Here is a 19,704-nt window from a genome sequence, read left to right on the forward strand (position 1 = left end):
ATACTAAATAATACCTGAAACTGGAATATATGTACACATATAATTACCATCATTTAAAAATATTAAAAGTTAAGACTTACATATTAATATTGAAACAAATATTAAAAGTGCTTTGCTGCTTGCTTTACGTTATTACATTTACTCTAGCGACATCTGTCGGTGTCCATACATGCTGTAACTACAGTAGCAGCAATGGAAAATATAGAATCCAATGTTAATAATAATAATAATAATAATACGGTGTCAGTCGGTGAACAAATTTTTTTACCAACTTTTATTGTAAAAATATGCGACATATTGGTATTTATTCTTAATGTTTTACTGAAAATTAAACATTTGTACTGAAATTCTTGTATTGAGTTATATACTGATTGTCATGATATAATATTTTGCGTAACATTAGTGACATAAAATTGTCAGTTTTTGCCAAAAATAAAGATTTTTTACAACATTAGTTGTAAATGTAGTGACACATTAACCGCCATTACAAAGACTTTTAATATTTTTGCCAGACATACTGACAGTTATGTGCGTGTGTGTGTATGGATATATATATATATATATATATATATATATATATATATATATATATATATATATAAAGCATTTCTCTTTTGGAACACCAGTTGGTGTTTGTACTGAAAATACAAATTTTTGCAGCATCAGTTACCGATAGTGACAGCTGCCCCTCACGCTCTCCAACTGCCTTGTGTCAACCGTCGAGACCTTCAAGTTCCTGGGAATTACAGTCTCTCAGGACCTGAAGTGGATGATCAACATCAACTCCGTCCTCAAAAAGGCCCAGCAGAGGATGTACTTCCTGCGGCTTCTGAGAAAGCACGGCCTGCCACGGGAGCTGCTGAGGCAGTTCTACACAGCGGTCATCGAATCAGTCCTGTGTTCTTCCATCACAGTCTGGTTTGGTGCTGCTACAAAAAAGGAAAAACTTCGACTGTGGTAGTCTCGCCACGCTGCACTATTTGCATATCTGTTGTTGACCAATACTGGCCACTCATGCCAGAGTAGCATCTGCCCCACTTGCACACTGACTGAGGAGTATCTGCAACATTTGCACAATCGACATTTTCCCAGATTATCGCACTACTTTAAACTGCATACATTTCTTGAAGTCTCGGCGCCCTTTGCACCGGACTATTGCTTTATTAGTCATTCAATCTGCTCTAAGTGCTAGAGGACTCTGCATCTTTTGCACAATTGTCAGAAAAAAAAAGGACTGTCATTACCAGATTACTAGCAACCTTTTATTGCTCAGTGTTTTCTCAATGTCTTTATGTCTCAAAAGTATTCTCTGTCAATTGACTGTCTGTTGTCGTACTAGAGCGGCTCCAACAACCGGAGACCAATTCCTTGTGTGTTCTTGGACATAGTTGGCAAAATAAAGATGATTCTAACTAAATATTCTTTGCAGCACAATTTGGTCTATGGTAGGATCTAACATGAAATACATTCTTATTCTTTATAATTTAAAATTTGCAAACATTTTATTTCTCAATTTAAATTGCAGACGTTTGCTGCATTATACTCTACGGTGGTTATTATAATTTTGGGAAAGTTAAAGGCTTGTTTTCGACATTAAAGCACAATACATTAACAAATACATGTTTTATAGCGGTAGTTAATCGTGTAATAATAATCATCAAGGTTCCTGCGGTGGAAAAGCCCCTTTCGATTAACGTTCGTTCTGGTTGTAGTTACACAATCTCACCACATTTGGCAGCAGAGAAACGATCTGCAGTACAACCGTATTTAGAAGAAGAGGGTACCAGAAGTGACGACACATTTTATGGCTTCCTCAGTCATCGCCATTGCTACATGTCACGAATTATTGTTATTTATGTAGCGTTTAAACCTTATCATCACAAACCATGAGTTCTCCGGGTGAGAAACACGGCACTAAACGACCGGCGTCCTCCAGCGAAGTGAGTCAAATGTTCGGAATTCGTCCTGAGTCGGCGGAAAGAAGCGGCGAGTTGTACGCGAAGGGCTTAGCTTCGCGTTAGCTTGTCGGCTAATGTGCCATAGTTTACCTGAAGGCACCGTGCTTGTAAACCAGCTGGCATTTAAGACATGAGTTACATGGGGTTCACTAGTTATATTACGAGTGTGCCGTGTTGTGTTGTACTATATTTATAAAAAAAATTAAAAAAAAGGCAAAGTGACGTAAAATGTTTTGTTTGCACCTGCAGGAGGACTCGACCCAGTGGGCCTCCGCTGACCTGGGAAGTGACGAAAGGAAGCAGAAGTTTCTCCGGTTGATGGGTGCCTCCAAGGTGGGCCGCCCACTCAAGCGCACACTTGTGTTGCTTTCCACTAGTTTCAAAACGCTTCCCAAGTAAAGTTGCACAATTCTGGGACATTTCAAAATTGGAAACTTTACATCGGGATTAACGGAAAGAATAATTTACAAAATTGAAGGTTGGTTCTTATTAGAGAACCTAAGTATAGCTGAGGAAGGTGTATTATAGCATAATCCTAATTTACATTTTTTTTTTATGAAAGTACAGTTGTATCTCAACTGGTCGCAAGAGCCATCTATTTTTGCAATGCACGATTGCTTAGGACAAAACAAAATGTTTATTTTTATGCTTTGTTTACCCTTTCCACTAAATTACCGTCAATGCCCATTCATTTCCAATTTGGATTACAATTAAACTCTGCATATTGAAGATGAGATAAGGTTCATTAGTCCCACAATGGAGAAAGTTTTATTATATTTGGAGGTCTAACAAATAATTGTTTCATCAACAACAATTATTTTAATAATCGAATAATCGTTTAGAGACCTTGTTGAACTTAAAATTAATTCCTCAGAATTTGAGCCTCTCAACAGTTTCTGTAGTCCTCCATGAAAGCAGACTGGTTATATTTGTGCTGAATCAAAATTTGACATTTGCAAACATCTGCTTTTACTTTGGAAAACAGTGCTGAACATTTTTCTGACAAATGTTACGAGCCAAACCAGTCACACAATCATAATCTAATCAATCTGTTTGTGTATTCTCTGCACTGTCAATTTGAAATAATGTCCTGTTGTTGTTTTTTTAATAAAGGGATGGAAATAAGAAATGCTTTTTAATCAAATTCATCAATTAATAGAACAAATAATCAATTATTAAAATAATCGTTAGTAGCAACCCTAATTATAATTGCATTCCAGCGTTTACAAATTCTCATATTTGTGGATTTATTGTTTTTGGAACCTATCCTGTTATTTGCTGAAAAACTTAACTATTCACTATTTTGTGCTCAGGCCAAAGCAATATAAGTATTATTTTGGTGCCAGGGAACTACCGGGTGATTGAAAAGTAACTCCCTATAAGTACTTGTAATTGATTTCTGAACTATAATTCTTACAAGAAATGAAGATGAGAAGAAAGTGTATTGCACGGAGTTTTATTTAAAATTCGATATGGGCGCCAGTTTCTCAAGCCGCCTGGGAACCGCATTAACTGATTTCACAAGGAACTCTTGTGGGATGGAAGACAACTTCTCGTATTCGCCCTGCAAGTTCTTCGAAAGTCGTTGGTTTGTCCTTTAATCATGGAACATACACACAAAAACAGTATTTTAAAATTAGGAGTTACTTTTCAATCACCCTGTATGTTGGAAGTGAATTGAGGAGCTGCCTTTCGACAAATGTAATGCTTTTTTTTTTTTAGGTACGGTGTCAATTACTCACACACTTTCCCTATTTGCAGCAGGGTTTCATTCCCGATACTGTATTTCCAAAAAACCCAACTTTACAAAAATTTTCGGTTGTCGGCCGTAATACAGATCAATATTATTTAAGCCTGGTGTTTATTATTATTATTATTCTGAAGCTTTCCTGATGTTAAAGTGGAAATAGAGTTAAGTTTATAATATTGTCTTTCCACTTGTGTAGAAAGAACACACTGGACGTCTCGTCATTGGCGACCACAAGTCCACGTCACACTTCCGCAGTGGTAAGACGCTTTTCAAAAAAGACTATCAATCACTATGGTAATGGATAATTGCACTTCCTTCAATGCCTTTTTTTTATTTTTTTAACCTGCTCAAGTGATTACAACATCATTGAATTTCTTTTTTATCACACTGGTACCCTTCCATGGTGGCAACAACAAAAAAGCAGGAGTGAAGTTAATCATCCATTTGTAAAATATTACATGCAATTAAATTGTACTCACGTTAAAACACAACTGAACTGTACTGAGGTTAAAAAAAAACCCAAGTCTAAACAACTGTAACATGCAACGTTTTGAATTTAATTCAGGAATTCTTCACATACCACTAGAGGAAGCCTTTGTATTACAGTTTGAGAATCACATTTGCTGATTTGATGACAACTGACATACCGCTGATGCTTCTTCTTCACCTCGGGCGCAACTAACGCGTCTTTTTTCCCCCCCGCCCGCCACCACGCCACGCAGCTCTCCTCGTGCGCGGGTGAGAGGCCTGCGTGCTCGCGCGTGCCGTGACCACTGTGTACTCCGCAGGGACGGAGGACGAGCAAATCAGCGATTGTCTGGAGATGCAGTATCAACGCGGCATGGACGAGAAGCTGTCCGGACGCGACCGGCGACACTGCGGACTCGGCTTTCGTGAAGTGAGTCTTTTCGTTAATTGGCAGCAAAAGAGTGAAAACAGGCACTTTCGCAGAACAGAACAGTGCCACTTCGGGAAAAATCTTTTAACATGTTTTTGTTGATCTGTAGCCCGTCCCACCTGCAACGACTCAGAACTTGGACACACCCGAGACGCCAACCAGCGAGTCCAAAGAACCCGAGGATAAAGTCTGTGACACAAAACCGACGGACACCACGATGGAAAAGGACAAAAGCATCCCGGAAAAAAGCGGGAGCACCGAACAGAAAAACGTGTACAAAAAGTCTTTTGTCAAGTCATCATAGGAGTGATTGAAGAATCCCCCCCCCCCCCCCCCGCATCCACTTTTTACAGTGTATGTAATTCATTTTTTGTAGCGTGTCCCAGTATCACTCACTTGTTTGGATTAAAAAAGACAGAAACAATGGTTTTCCCCATCGTATTTGTTTATTTTGTCAAGTGAACTTGTCATCCTTGTTAGTAGCAAATACATTGTGTGGCCACTAGGTGATGCTACAAGCTGGTCCACAAACAATTTCATAAAAATAAACAATAAAACTGTGTTTTTCCTCTATGTGTGTTAAAGGTTTGGATGTGTTGTAAAGTCCTCCAGTGGTCCTTTACTGAGTATCCTGTAGGGGGCAGTAGTGTTCACTGGCTAGCAGCAGCTTTTGCTAAAAAGGAGAAAAATATTTTAATTTCTTATAAAGATGAGCCAAAATTTGTTTTTGGATTTATTAAAAGTACAATATTAGATTGGATGGATTGATTCAATTCAATAAAATTAGAACAAATACTTTTTTTTACCACTATATATTAAATTAATACCAATTATTTAAATTTGAATTATATTGCATTTCTTAATATACATTTTGAATATACTATAGACTTTTTTTAAATTACATATACTTGTAAGGCCCACTTTTTAAAAAAAAATTACTCCATTGTACAAACTACAACAGATGATTAACTATTCACACACGTTTTAAACATCAAACACCATTTAAAATTTCTTCAAAGAAATGAAACCGCCCGTGTAATCCCATAATTTTTGTCAAACCATTAGGAGCACCTCTCACCGTAATGTACTGACGAAAAATACAAACAGTTCTATTATTATCCCCAAAAATGGTATTGCCTTTGTGATGTTTTATGTGCTTGAATACTGGGGGGGGGATTCAATTGAAATGTATTGCACATAAGTTAAATATTTTAATGGATTTAAAAAATATATATATTTTTAACTTTCAAATAAAACAACTTTATTCTTTCACATACCATTAGCGAGAGCCCATGTACCTCACTGTTGAACACTGAAATAATATATAATAAATCGTCGGTACAAACCTGCCACCAGTTTGCTCTTCTTCGACGCCTGTGACGCCAGGGCTCGCGATGCGTTCATGATCTTCTCCTGCTGTTGGAGAACCGAGTCCAGCTCGCTCAGGTCCAACGGCCCTGACTGCAAATTCTGAACGCTGTGCACACGACAACGATAATGTTCATACAACAACACGTTTCTTACACAGTATGCTGGGCAAACCATTCCACTGGGTACACACACATCTAATCATATCCAATTGACAACAATATTTAGGCTCACTTTTCAATTCTAGTAATCAAGATGTTTATTATGGCACTTGTCGTTTTACACGGAATTACAAAGAGATGTTCCTCATATGTTGCTTTCATATGCTCTTGTACTAAATATGTACCGGTATGCATGTAAAAATGGGACTGTACATGTCATTCCAAAATCAAGATTTTTAAAAGCCATATAATCTGTATTGCATCCTTAAGATGTACTTAATGTGTATTTTAAAAAAAAATTTGATTGTTTATATGTATTTAGTTTTAATAAAAAAATGTTATATTATTTTTAATGACATATCATATGGTACATTAAGTATGCTTAAGTTAGAAATATTTGTATTAAAAGTATTCATAAAGAGATGGATTGATTTTTGTAACTTTATATATTTTTTTAAAATATTTATTTTAAATGATTATCTTTTTGAACAGAGTCTTAAAACTATCCATCCATCCATTTTCTGAGCCGCTTCTCCTCACTAGGGTCGCGAGCCGCTGGAGCCCATCCCAACTATCTTCAGGCGGGGTACGCCCTGAACCGGTCGCCAGCCAATCGCAGGGAACATAGAAACAAACAACTATTCACACCTAAGGGCAATTTAGGGTCTTCAATCAACCTACCACGCATGTTTTTGGGATGTGGGAGGAAACCGGATTGCCCGGGGAGAACATGCAAACTCCACACAGGCGGGTCCGGGATTTGAACCCCAGTGAGGCAGATGTGCGTACCAGTCGATCACCGTGCCGGCGGCTTAAAACTAATGATGTAAAAAGGACAAAATTATGTTTTGTGATGGTAGAAAACAAACAGGTCATACAGTATGTAAAGGTTTGAGTACTATTAAAAATATGTAATGTTTTATTCAAAATATTTATTAATATTAACCATTAAAATGTATATATATTATGCTTTATTATGTCTAAATTACTATTTTTTACTTGTTAAAATGACACATAAATATATGTTATATATATATATATGTTAACATGTATTTATTTATTTATTTTTTGATGAGATGGTTAAAACTATGCAAAAACAAATGGACAAAATGTTTATTTTATAACCAGTGATGCCGGTAATGCGGTACTCCAAAATATCACCATTTTGAGTAACGAGCCAAGTAAAGCGTTACGTTTCCCGCGAAAGTAATTAGACTACAGTTACTTTTTCAAACCAACAACAGTTATTTTTGCATCATCAATGTCTCTCACCAAGTACTAATTTGTAGCTGGTGATTCAGACAAAGGGCAGTCCAGCCGTGCAGGCGCATTTGACCAAGATCGCGCTTTTTATTTTTTCAACAAATGGAAGAAAGCAAAAGAGCGAAAAGTTTTCTTGCTCTTCGCATCAAAATTAATATGGTGGGAGAAATGGTGTGTGTGTGTGTGTCTGTGTGTGGCGTGCGTCACTTTCACATTCATGTACACGCGCACACACACACTACTTAAAAAAAGATTACTATTATATGTATTACTTAATCATTTCAATGATTAGGTATTTTTGTTAAAAATACATATTACATGTATTCATATTATTTTAATAACACATATATAACATGGTATACAAAGTGTGCTTAAGTTAAACATATTTGTGTGTATTAATATAATTCATTAATTTTAGTATATTTTTAATATTTACAAATTATATTGTTTTCATGATTAATTATTTTTAGACTGGTATATGGGTTAGATGTAAAAAGAATGTTTTGTAATAGTGGAAAAAGTTTTAAAGTACCTTTCAGAATATTAATAATTGTATTGATATATATCTATTACTGATATATCTATTAGAGAATATATTATAGTAAATATCCTTAATGGCATCTAAAAGGTCGTAAGTATATATAAAAATAATTTATTGACGTAAATTGGTCTGGCTGGCTTACTTGGACTTGCTGAGGAGTTTCCTGATGCGTTCCGTGCGCAGACTTCGCTCCTCCTCTTCCTCCGGGCTCAGCGGCTCCTCGGGATCCGACTCCACGTAACGCTCCGGGATGGACACCTTCTTCGGCTTGGAGAGCTAAGTCAAAAGATGGAGGACCGTCGTCATCGTCATCGTCGCCATCATCATCATCATCATCATCATCATCGAGTGCATCTGACTTCTCTGCTGATGTCGAGGTCGTAGTCCAGATGCTCCACGTCCACTTCTCGGACCAGGGTGGCCTTGGCCGTCACCCACTGACCTCGTCCCTCCTTGTGACCTTTGTCGCTTTCACCTTCGGCCCCAGGACGCTCCTCCCGCCAATCAAACACCTATGTGACGCGGGAACACGCAGCTCAATTTCACAAATCCAACAAAGAATTGATGGCATTTCATTCATATTTGACTCCACAGTAGCAATGTAATGTATGTATTTGTACGACCTTTTTAATCCTATCACTTAATCCCAATCGTAAGAGGTTAAATTCACTTGTCAAAATACCTATTTTAGAGGACTTTACACGTGTAAATTACATTTTTATACTCATACCTGTACATGTACTGAAAATTATTTAATTTTTTTACTTTGTTAAAGATGGTATTGTACTACAAATAAATGCATTAAATTAATCATTATTCATCTACTGTAATTTCATATTGATTGTATTGTTTTATATGGTCTTTGTGCCTGGAAATGCATTAGGATTATCATTTAATTATTGGACAAAAGCAATCTCTATTATTTGTTTCTTTAAATCATGATTACGAGAGGATTATTCTTACATTTGTGCTTTTTATATGGGCAATGGGCATGGAATAAATTACTATCATTTAAAGACCAATTTAATATTCATGGAGAATTATTATAGGATTGTTTTACTCATTTTGGATTATGATTAACTTGTGCGCTTTTTAGAGGCCAGAAATAAATTATTATAAAATGAATAATTTGGGATTTTAAAATAATATATACTAATATTGGAATAATTCACTAATTATTGGACAAATATTGTTATAGCAAGTACAGTGCCATGAAAAAATGTATTATGATAGGATTCATTGACAAATTAATGATTATTTTGATCATTTTGAAATTGTGTTGTAGACAAGAAAAAATGTATTTTAATCCATTTTCTTCTTTTTTTATGGACTATGGGTCTGGAATAAAATTAATTTGATACTACTACTGTATCAATTTTGTCATGTTTTAAAAATTATTAGCGCATTATTTTAATACACTGGAATAAAGGATCGGATCAATTACTACTACTACTAGAGAGAACAATGCAGATGTTTTGGAGTCATAAACATCATTTGTCATGATTGTGCCATGTAAAATGACTCATTATGCAGATTTTTGCAGTGATGCATACACACAGACACAAAGACAAGCTGTGAAAAGTGACGGCATTATATTTCTATGCAGCCACAACTCATCACTGTAGATTAATAAATTCATTCATGGATTTTAGTCTCATTAGGCAGGCACATGATTAGTATCTTGTAATTAGAACCAGTGTGTGTAGTGTAGTACTTTTATGAGTAATCATCCAAAGCCATGCAATGCGTCCTCCGGGTGCAGCCGGCAGCAGCTGGCCACTTCTGTGCTTGCGTTCAGGAAAGAAAGAAAGAAAGAAAGAAAGAAAAAAGAAAGAAAGCGGGGGGGGGGGGGGGGGACATGCAGACCCACATGGGCCAAAGCCCACGTGACACAGACGAGGAAATCGGCATGCCTGGGAGGCAAAACACTTTTATTGTGGAGTGCGAATGTCAACATTGTGCCAAAAAGTTGCTTCTCAGTGACAGTTAGGTGGCGCTGCAGGGCACATCTCGACTTGGCATCTACTTGAGCTGAATGCCCCCCGCCCCCCCCCCAACCTTCCAGAAAAAAAATAACATGGCGCGAGTGAGTCATGGTTTCATCCAAAATGGTCTGGTAAAATAGAACTGGAATTGGTAGCTGCGTCGACCCAAATAAAATGGCCGCGTCCCAATTCCAGGGCCGCACCCTAAACCCTTCTGAGGCGCTCGCGCAAAGTCGCTGTTGCGTGGGTGATTTCTCACTATATTTCTTGGAAAAGTAGGACTTTATTCATATAACATTACAAATACGTTCTCGGAATTATTTTCCATTTATTCATTTAAGGTTATTCGGTTCTCATAACACTACGAATGTTTTCACATAATTTTTTTCATATTCCGTCGTGTAAGATTGACTTTATCTTGCATAAATGTATGACTTTTGTCTCGTATTATTTTAACTTCAGTTACACAATCATCTCTTTCATAATAGTTTGACTTTAGTTACGTAATATTTCAACTTTTTTATGTAAAATTATGACTTAATTCTGGTAGCATACCAAATGTTTTTCTCATATTATTTTCAATTTATTGATGTAACATTGTTACTGGGTTCTCATAAAATTAAGTCTTTTTTCTCATAATATTCAGACTTTTGTTCTCGTAAAATCATTAATTTAATTCTTGTAATATTTCAACTTTTCCTCCGTAATATTTTAAGTGCTGTGAAATGACGACTTTTTTGCTGGTAACATTGACATTCTTCTTGTAACATTACTTTTTTGACGTAGTATTAACACTTTCTGCACGTAAGTATAACTTCTTGTAATATTTCCACTTTAGTAACATCATATTGCTACTTATATTTCAACTTGAAATTTGATTTTAACTTTATTCATATAAAATTATGACTAATCTCATTACATTATAACTTAATTCATGTACAGTAACTATTCTCATATTAAAATATGTAAAATTTTACCTTTGCAATTGCACCTACATAAACGGAAAAATATGACATTACGACTTTTTCTCACATTACAACATTCTTGCACCGCAATACTAGGTAGCTACATGTTAGCATTATTAATAGAAATGTGAAGTTTGACTTATCTAAAAGCCAATACTCTTATTTAAGAATAGCATTTGAAGATTTCACTACTTAGCAGTGATGCAACCTCGTGCGTACTTTTGACATCAACCGTTTTATAGCAGCCTAGGAAGCGTGCGGCCCCTAAATGTGAACGCTAATGTTAATTGAACAATACTGAAGACGGGTGGCATTTTTGGCCTGTGTTGACATCTCAAGTACTATTACATACACACAAAATGCTAAATTCCCAATTATCTCAGTGGGATACCTTTCGGCACATAGCCTTGAGTCCATTACAACTGGTTTCCCTTTTTGTTGCCCACCCGTCATCCACTCCCTTGTTAAAACTTTTCTCATCTACACTATTTTTATATATCATTTGTATTATTGCATTTCTTTAAGCACAAACACATTTCAGCATAGCTCCAAACCAACGTGACTCCTGAACAACAATCCATCGCTAGCGCTCAATTCCTTTTTTAAAAATGGCATAAACATATTTAAATGTTGGTGGACAAAATCTAAAAATAGGCTATCAGCTTCACCGTCTGCGACCAAATATTGCTCACTTGGTTGCAATTTTTATGAACTTAAAAGGACATAAGTGCGATTGTTCTTTAGCGGGTGGTCGTCGTTAGCATTATTAGCATCCCTCACTAAAAACACAAATTTTCTGAACAGAAGGGCTAAAAAAAACAAATGTATCCATCACAGCATATCGTAGCGGTCCCCAGATGCATACGGCACAAATATGGCCCAGCGTGGCCGTGTAGCACCGATCGTAAAGTCATCTTTTCATTCATAGAAGACGTGGGATGATACGGAGCGATCTAATTGGACAATTAGCGCTTTGAGGCCATGTCGGGACATCATTGCTTTGTTCTCGCCTTTAATGTGAACATCGGTTATAAATAAATTCAATAATAAAGTCATTGTAACACAACAATTCGTAAACTAATGCTAGTTTTGCTTCATTTTGTTTCCATGTATACAGAAAGTGCGCTATTGTCAAAATGGAAGCGTTACATTAGCATTTTTAGCATCCTTCACTAAAAACGTGAAAGTAAACGGAAGATATGCAGTCCTGTTAGCATTTTTAGCATTCCGCCTTGATTGCTGAGATATTGTAGCAATTGGCTAAGGATGAATTGGATGAGACCATTAGTGCTTGTCGTTGCTTTGGTAGTCAGTCACATTTTTTGGGAAAAGCGATAAGCGTTTACGTTGGAAAGGTAAGGAAGAGATAATAATCAATGTAAGTTATGCAGATATGTTCGCATTTTTAGCATTTTCGCCTCACTAGCACGAGATATTGACGTTAGTGGCTCGGGACGACATCAGCGCAATCTGATTGGATGATTAGCACCGAGTCACAAAAAATATATAAACGTTTGGGCTGTGAAGTAATTCAAGACAAACATTTGGTTGTTTGAATGTAAATATGGTAAGCAATGTTATTTAGTGCAATACAAATGCGTGATCATGAATAAAGTCAGTTTGTTTTAGCATTTTTTTTTTAAATCGTCCCTGAAATGAGGAATTCTCAGATGTGAATGCTGAAATATCGCCATTGGCTCGGGACAACATCGCCACAACCCGATTAAACAAGTAGCACTTTGAGGCCTTGCCGGGACAGCTCACATTTGAAAATGATTATGTTTTGGAAACATTATTAGCACTGACCTAACATTTAAAAATGTTTTCATAAAATTTGGTTTTATTTACGTTAAATTACAATGTTATTTTTTAAACGATTCCAACAATTTTTCTCATAACATTTCAACTTCTTTCTAATAGTATTATGACTTTAATCAATATAATTATGATTTTTTTTCTCGTAACATCACGACTTTTTGGGAAAAACCAATGATCTTGCTTTTAATGTTGTTGAAGGTAGCCATTAAAATGAGAAATTCCCCGGTGTGAAAACTGAGATATTGTCGCCAGTTGACTCGGGACGACATCGGCACAATCTGATGAGACAACTAAGCGGTTTGAGTGCATGCCGGGACATTGTTGCTTTGATTTAACTGACGTTTCTCAGTCATAACATTTCTAGCATCACTCACTATTAGAACTTAATTGCTTTCGTCTCACCTTTGATGCTCTAGCCAAAAAAGCACCATTTTCTCAAATGTATATGGCGGCTATGCCAGGACATCGTTGCTTTGATAATCTAGTAGAAAAGTCCATTTGATGCACGCTAGCATGATCAAGTCTCTGTGTCCAACCGAAAGAGGAACTCAGCTTGCCGTAAACTTACACATCTTCAAAAGATAAAATAAGTGATGACCAAAATCAATGAAAATTTTGGGGAAAAGGCAAAAACGGATGGCTCGAAACAAGGCACTTAAGAGTTTGTCGAAAAGAACGCGGCGCATGGTCTAATCTTGAGCCACCAGCATTTTGTGTCCAACCTGAAAACCTACCAGCTATGGCCTCTAGATGATCTATATATACCAAATCTCTACAAAATATATTCATTTTATATATATATATATATATATATATATATATATATATATATATATATACATATATACACACACACATACACACACACTGTACAGCTGTATATTGAAAATAACCCTCAGTAGATAAATAAATGCCTTGGCTTTCACAATCAGCGTCTCAGTGAGGTCCAACAAGGCGCTCATTTTGAGCCCCTCCCGTACTTTTTGTTCTTAAAGCATTAACCACGCTAGCTCGCAGCTCGTTAGCTCATGCGACTAGCGCGTTAGCATCCCTGCTAGGTTATTATGCGGCTGGCTTCTGCGGGGAGGCGCAGGGGCGGAGGCCGTCACAGCCGTGGGGTGAAGGTAACGTACGGAGGCGGGCGGCGGGGCGCTCGAGCGCTCGCCCTGGCTGAGATTCCGCTTGCGCTCGCGTACCAGCGCCCGCTGGTGACGCTTCATGCGCTCCAGCTGCTCCTCGGCGCTCATTCGGCCACCGCGGTGGGGAGGGGGCGCGCCGCCCAGGTACTCGGAGGACAAACACTCCAAGGCACTCTTGGGTCGCTCCTGCTGGGGGGGACACATGATGATGATGATCAGACATATTGTAGCAACAATAACAAAAAGACTAATATGAAATATATGACATACAGTAAACATCTGTTTATTGCAGGGATATGTTCCAGACCCTAACCCGCAAAAGGTGAAAATCTGTGATATAGCGCGACAGTATTTTTAAAAATTTGTTTGTTTTAGCCCTCCCACACAAACACATTCAAACTTATTAAAGCACACTATTTATACACACAACCCAAAAAGTAAATTTTAAGCTTAAATATGTGATTCTGCTTGAGTGTCTGGGGGTGAGTTGTGGCCAACAGCAGCTTCTGCGTGAGTCCACTCTGTCTTTATGCTTTACTGTTCCCTAGGTATTGAATAAATGACTGAAAAGTTCCTCAGCAACTGTGGCTCTCCTTTCCCACATGTGAGGACATTAGAGTAAATAAGTATACAGGAACTCCTCGATTTATGAACGAGTTCCGTTCCTACGCCGGTAACACTATTTTCCGCCTAAGTCGGATTTCACCGTTAAAGTCGAAATTTACTGCGAAATACTTCTGTTACGGGTATTGTCCCACGTGATTGTGACAGCAAGACGAGAGAAGGGAGTTAACCCCTGCATCTCCCGACCACAGTCAGGTGACCGTAGCAGGAAAGGTTAACACTTCGTATAAAGAAACTAAAATACATTAAAATAAAAAAATAAGATGCTGTACTTACCATTACTGCTGAGAGTGTGAAAAAAGGAGGACGAAAAAGGCAAAGATACTCCCACCGCACAAACACAGACACACACTATGCACTAGCTAAGCAGGAACACTATGGTGCTGGGACAAAATGGCGGACGAGGCACGGGCGTCGTGACGTCGAAACGTCGTAGGTCGAGTGCGTCGTAACTCGAGGACTTCTTGTGCTATAAAAATAAGGGCTCAAACGATACAGTAGTCAAACGAAACGCGCCTCCTCCAACTGCGTGTTATGTGACAACTTTTTCCAGTGACGATAATCTGACCAGAGTGAGCAAAACTGTGTGCGCTAATGCTAGCTCTGTTCAAATACGTGAAGCAAATGGGAGGAGAGGAAAAAACATGCCTAGTACGACTAATAACCCTGAAACTGCAAACCGTTGAAGCTCAATTAGGTCAGCAGTTATGGGGGCATTTCGCCCGGTTGAGAAGAGATGGAAATCGCGTGGCCGACAAGACCCAGAAAATTTGCCGAAGGAGCCGTCGAACGTTGTAGTGCACCTTCACAGACACCATCCCAAAGTTATATGTGGCACGGAAGAAAACAAATAAATTAGATATATTATAAGCATGAATTATGTTATATTGATACATTTTTTAAATAATAAGTGAACTTTTATTGATTGATTGTATTTATAATAAATCTAATCGTGTATCTAACTGTGGGTCGAAAATTGAGATACGAATTGAATCTTAACTTTGGTGCACCGTTATGGCCCTAGTAAAAACTCATCACAAAACTATTGCTTTAATAACACAATAACGAGCTAGTTGCTGAAAAACCTTTTTTGTACTTTTTCCTTTTGGCCCAAAGATGCCACAGTAATAATTTGTCTGCAGCTAGGCTGAAATAAGAGGCTTTAGACAATTTTACGTACAAAAATGGCTCTAAACAATTCATCCATCCATTTTCCGAACTGCGATTATCAAAACTGTTGTTGATTAATTTGATTAATAATTTGTTGTCAATTAATTGATTAATTGTTACCCCTTTACAAGGAAGCGCTGAAGTGATGCATTTCGACTGAGAAGCAAGCTTTGTATGTCGGAAAGCAGCTAAGTTTTGCTTGGTTTACTAGCCGAAGACGTTATGAGAGATTCTTGTGCACGAACATTCAATTGAAATCAAATCATCTGTAAGCTATTTATTTAGTCGTTAAAGACGCCGTCTCCACATAGGGCAAGAGACGACTCACCCTGTCCACGGCGGTGCCGGGGCATCTCCTCAGCGTGACGAAAGACGACACGGCGTCCGACTGGTTCGCCGTCCGCCATGACGCGCCCGACAGACCTGCTCCGGCAGCACAAAATCAAAACAAATAAAGATGACAAGATGACAGAATTGACAAAGTCGCTTATACACAGTTAGCGTTACGGTAACAATACCCTTATGGTCAGGAGGGTAGAAGTCAGTGTCGGCGTTGTGGTGAGTGATGGCTGGCAGCTCGGGTTCACTCAGGAATGAACGCAAATCAGTCTGGAAGCACATAAAAATGAAAACATCTAACTAGAGAATGCAATTCCTGTGAAACTTGCTGAAGAGGTGACACTGACCGCAAATGCTGTGTAATCTAACTGAATTGTTGAAATGTGAAAATGTGAGACTTAACGTATGGTTTGAATCAGTCAAGAAATGTGGAAGGTGGAGGTCGATATGTAAAATATTTCTTAATTTGGGAATTTTAGTGTGAACATTTGGGGAGAGTTATTAATGAACCATTTTAAGTTGGAATGTCAAGAAATGTGGAAGAAAATGAATAAATACAATTTGGGAATTTTATTTTGAAAATTGTGGGGTTTTGCGAGTGTGGAAATAATGAAAATAAAAAGGCGACTCACCACCTTTTTTTCATGAAAAGGAAAACATACCTCCATTGTGTACGTAATTTTGGGGAAAGGTGGGAGTTTTTGGATTGTTGTATTTGTGTCCTGAATGAGCAGAAACAGTTTGAAGTTGGAATAGCCTAAATGAGTCAAGAAGTGCAGAATAAAATGAATAAACAAATACAATTTGGAAATTTGTGAAAATGCAGGAATTTTACTATTAAAAGTGGGTTTCAGGAATGTGTGAATTCTTGAAATTTTGGAAGATTTTTCTCAAGATGTTCTGAATAAGGGGAACTGTTTGAATTTTTTATGGGGAAAGACTGGTAACTTTTTGTGGCATGTCTCATGCAATCATCATTTTTTGTGTGGGAAGATTTGGAATATGGAAAGTACGTACGACAGTGGATGTCCTGGATTTTGTAAAACCTTTGAAGATGCAATGGTTTGAATCGGTGGAGAAATGTAGACATGAAAATTGCCAGTATAAAAATATTTTGGGTGCAGAATCTTTAGAGGAGCTGACTCGTATTAGCCGAGCAGCTCAATCACTGTTGTCTGGCGCATTAAGCTTAGCTCGCTTAGTTTAGCTAACTTAGCTTTGCTCTATCGTAACAGTCGGGCGTATATAGCTAATAAGCAAACATTTCAAAGAAATGTTAAAAATCAATCTAAAAGGAAAGCGGGTGTGAGCGTACCTTACAGTCTCCATTGAAGACGTAGTGTCCGCCTTCCCGGTCTCTCTTCCTCTCGTCAGACTGCCGCTTGAGGCCTCGCACCGACGTGTGGCGGATGACCGCCGACGCCTCCTTGGGCAGCGGCGGCACGGTGGGCGGCGTCTCCTCGTAGTCGTACAGGTGAGGGAGCGGCGGCCGGGGCGGAGCGCCGTCCTCTCCCTGGGTACACGATAAGAGGAACAATAGTTGAAATGGTTTGAAGTGGTTGAGAAATAGCAAAGGTTACCATGTAAAAAAAAAAAAAATAATTCAATTTGGGGATTTTATTGGGAAAATGTGGGAATTTCGGGAATGTTCAACTAGCTCTGTATATGTCCTGAATGAGCTTAACAGTTTCAAGTTGGAATGGTTTGAAGAAGCAGAATGTAAAAAGTACAGAGAATAATAATGTAACTATATTTTTGGGTGTACAGAATAACATATGAGCAATTGTTCTTCAGCATCTACGCAATAATAATAATAATAATAATAAGGAACAGGCGATATTAATGCTGCTGACCTTTCAGACCTGAGTAGTCAGGGTTTCACTTACCCACTTTGGCACAAAGTTGGGAGGCAACGTTTGCGAGAAGACGCTTGGGACGCAGCTACGGGGAGGCGGCTGGACGTCGGCGCTGGAAGAAGGCACGCTGGGCTCCGACACGGAAGGCACTAACTTCCTCTCTAAAAGGAATTGAACAAGGAATTACATATAATGTTAATTCATAAAACACTTTCAAAACAATTCTAAAATACAATTTTGAAATAGGTTTAAAGGCATTTAAAAGGATATTTAAAGACACATTTAAAAACCTGTTTAAAGACAAGATTAAATAATATATATTTGCTTACTTTAAAAGAAAATTATTATGACTTCAAAAAGAAACACATTTTTTTATAAAGAAGCTTACAAAGAAATTTCCAAGAACTTTTAAAATGAAGAATTTAAAACTAAAGGCATAGAACTAAAAAAATAAATTAAAAAGGGAATTTATACAAAACAATGTAAATGAAAATTTAAATAATATCACTTAGAAATAAAAAAAAAATCACAAAGAAAAGTACAATTTAAAAAGGAGTTAAAATGTAATACTAATGTAAGCAATAAAAAAATGGAAAACGAGAAATAGAAAATTAATTAAAAAGGAATTAATATTCAATTAAAACAAATGTCAAACAACTAAATTTAAAACAACATTTATTTTCTTTTTAAAGAAAACTACTGGGAATAAAAAAAAAATAAAAAAATAAAAAGAAATTTATAAAGAAATTCCAAGAGTAATTTAAAAATATATTAAAAACAATTGAAGAATAAAATTAAAAAGTAATCAAAAAGATATGCAAAAAAAGAATGCAGAGGGAATTTTAAAAATATTTTTTAAAGAAGTAAAAAAATATACTCGTTAAAATGTAGTACGAATTTAACAGAATTTTAAATGACTACAATAGAAATCCAAAAGGGATTTTGAAATAGTTTAAAAGGGAATTTGAAAACTAGATAAGGACCTTTAAAAGGAATTGAGTAGAAATTTAAAGACTTTTAGAAAGAATTTTAAAAGATCATTTAAAGGATTTCAAAGATAAATTTAAGCCGTGACAACATATTTAAAAGGAATTTCACCCAAAAATTTAAAAGGACTTGATAAAAAAAAAAAAAAGTTTATTAAAAAATCAATTTACTGCAGTTTGTTGAGGCAGCAGACAACAGTTTAATTAACTGCTGGTTTATGGTCAACAGCCCACTTCTGCTTCTAATGTTTCAACACAAAGCATCATGCCAACATTGTTGGCATGCCCAAACTCAAATTCCAAACAATTATAACAAGAAATAATTTTATTGTAGTCCACGCAACCAACCTGGGTTCTGCACAGAGTCGATGGTGACTTTGTAGTTGGCTTTGCTGCCACTGAGTCCCGCCATCACGTCCTCGATCCTCCACAGCTCACGCTTCAACTCAGCCTTTTCTTGCTGCATTGCAGTGCGCACACACACACACACACACACACACACAAAACACAACAGTTTACACGTGTAAATGGTGTCTTGCCCTGATACAGCAACAGACCTCACCTGCAAGGTGGCACTGAGATTCATGCGAGCTTGCATCACTGCCCTCAGCTGCTCCACCGAACTCTCCAGCCAACCATACTCCTCCCAAGCGTGCGTCATTTCCTGTGGCACACAACGGCAACACTTTCTTTTAAAATCCACTCTTGTTTCCAGAGCACAAAGCAAGGACTATAAGGGCAGGCTTGGATGAATTAGGTGTGGAAGAACAAGCCCATCAAACCTCTTGGGGCTGAGCTCAGGAGTCGACGAGTTGGCCAATTTCCATGGCGCACCTGAACGCATCAGTGCAGCACAAGAGCGTAATGACATCACAACAAGCAA

The 19,704-nt window shown here is 37.4% G+C and overlaps 2 protein-coding genes across 11 annotated transcripts in view; one reads left to right on the forward strand and one right to left on the reverse strand.

Moving 5' to 3' along the window:
* The first annotated feature begins 1,776 nt into the window (after positions 1-1,776).
* On the forward strand, positions 1,777-5,179 carry c5h11orf58 (chromosome 5 C11orf58 homolog). The gene is made up of 5 exons (XM_061774072.1): positions 1,777-1,940; positions 2,208-2,291; positions 3,905-3,965; positions 4,497-4,606; positions 4,716-5,179. Exons 1-5 carry the CDS (start codon positions 1,887-1,889, stop codon positions 4,908-4,910), a joined length of 504 nt encoding a protein of 167 aa, XP_061630056.1. The 5' UTR covers positions 1,777-1,886; the 3' UTR covers positions 4,911-5,179.
* The window catches only part of plekha7a (pleckstrin homology domain containing, family A member 7a), a 126,923-nt gene continuing 112,249 nt past the window's right edge, over positions 5,031-19,704 (reverse strand). For 8 of the 10 annotated variants that reach the window (XM_061774061.1, XM_061774065.1, XM_061774067.1 and 5 more), the window contains 11 exons: positions 19,384-19,485; positions 19,170-19,281; positions 17,866-17,996; positions 17,295-17,492; positions 16,159-16,249; positions 15,969-16,063; positions 13,841-14,035; positions 8,299-8,451; positions 8,082-8,215; positions 5,953-6,083; positions 5,031-5,279 (listed from right to left, as the gene is read on the reverse strand). In XM_061774061.1, coding sequence (XP_061630045.1) covers positions 5,257-5,279; positions 5,953-6,083; positions 8,082-8,215; positions 8,299-8,451; positions 13,841-14,035; positions 15,969-16,063; positions 16,159-16,249; positions 17,295-17,492; positions 17,866-17,996; positions 19,170-19,281; positions 19,384-19,485 — 1,365 coding nt within the window. In that variant the 3' untranslated portion in view covers positions 5,031-5,256. The remainder of the gene's footprint in view (positions 5,280-5,952; positions 6,084-8,081; positions 8,216-8,298; positions 8,452-13,840; positions 14,036-15,968; positions 16,064-16,158; positions 16,250-17,294; positions 17,493-17,865; positions 17,997-19,169; positions 19,282-19,383; positions 19,486-19,704) is intronic. The other 2 variants (XM_061774063.1, XM_061774062.1) reach the window with 2 other exon arrangements.

This window comes from Phyllopteryx taeniolatus, chromosome 5, assembly GCF_024500385.1.
Source record: "Phyllopteryx taeniolatus isolate TA_2022b chromosome 5, UOR_Ptae_1.2, whole genome shotgun sequence".
In the NCBI taxonomy this organism is placed as follows: Eukaryota; Metazoa; Chordata; class Actinopteri; order Syngnathiformes; family Syngnathidae; genus Phyllopteryx; species Phyllopteryx taeniolatus.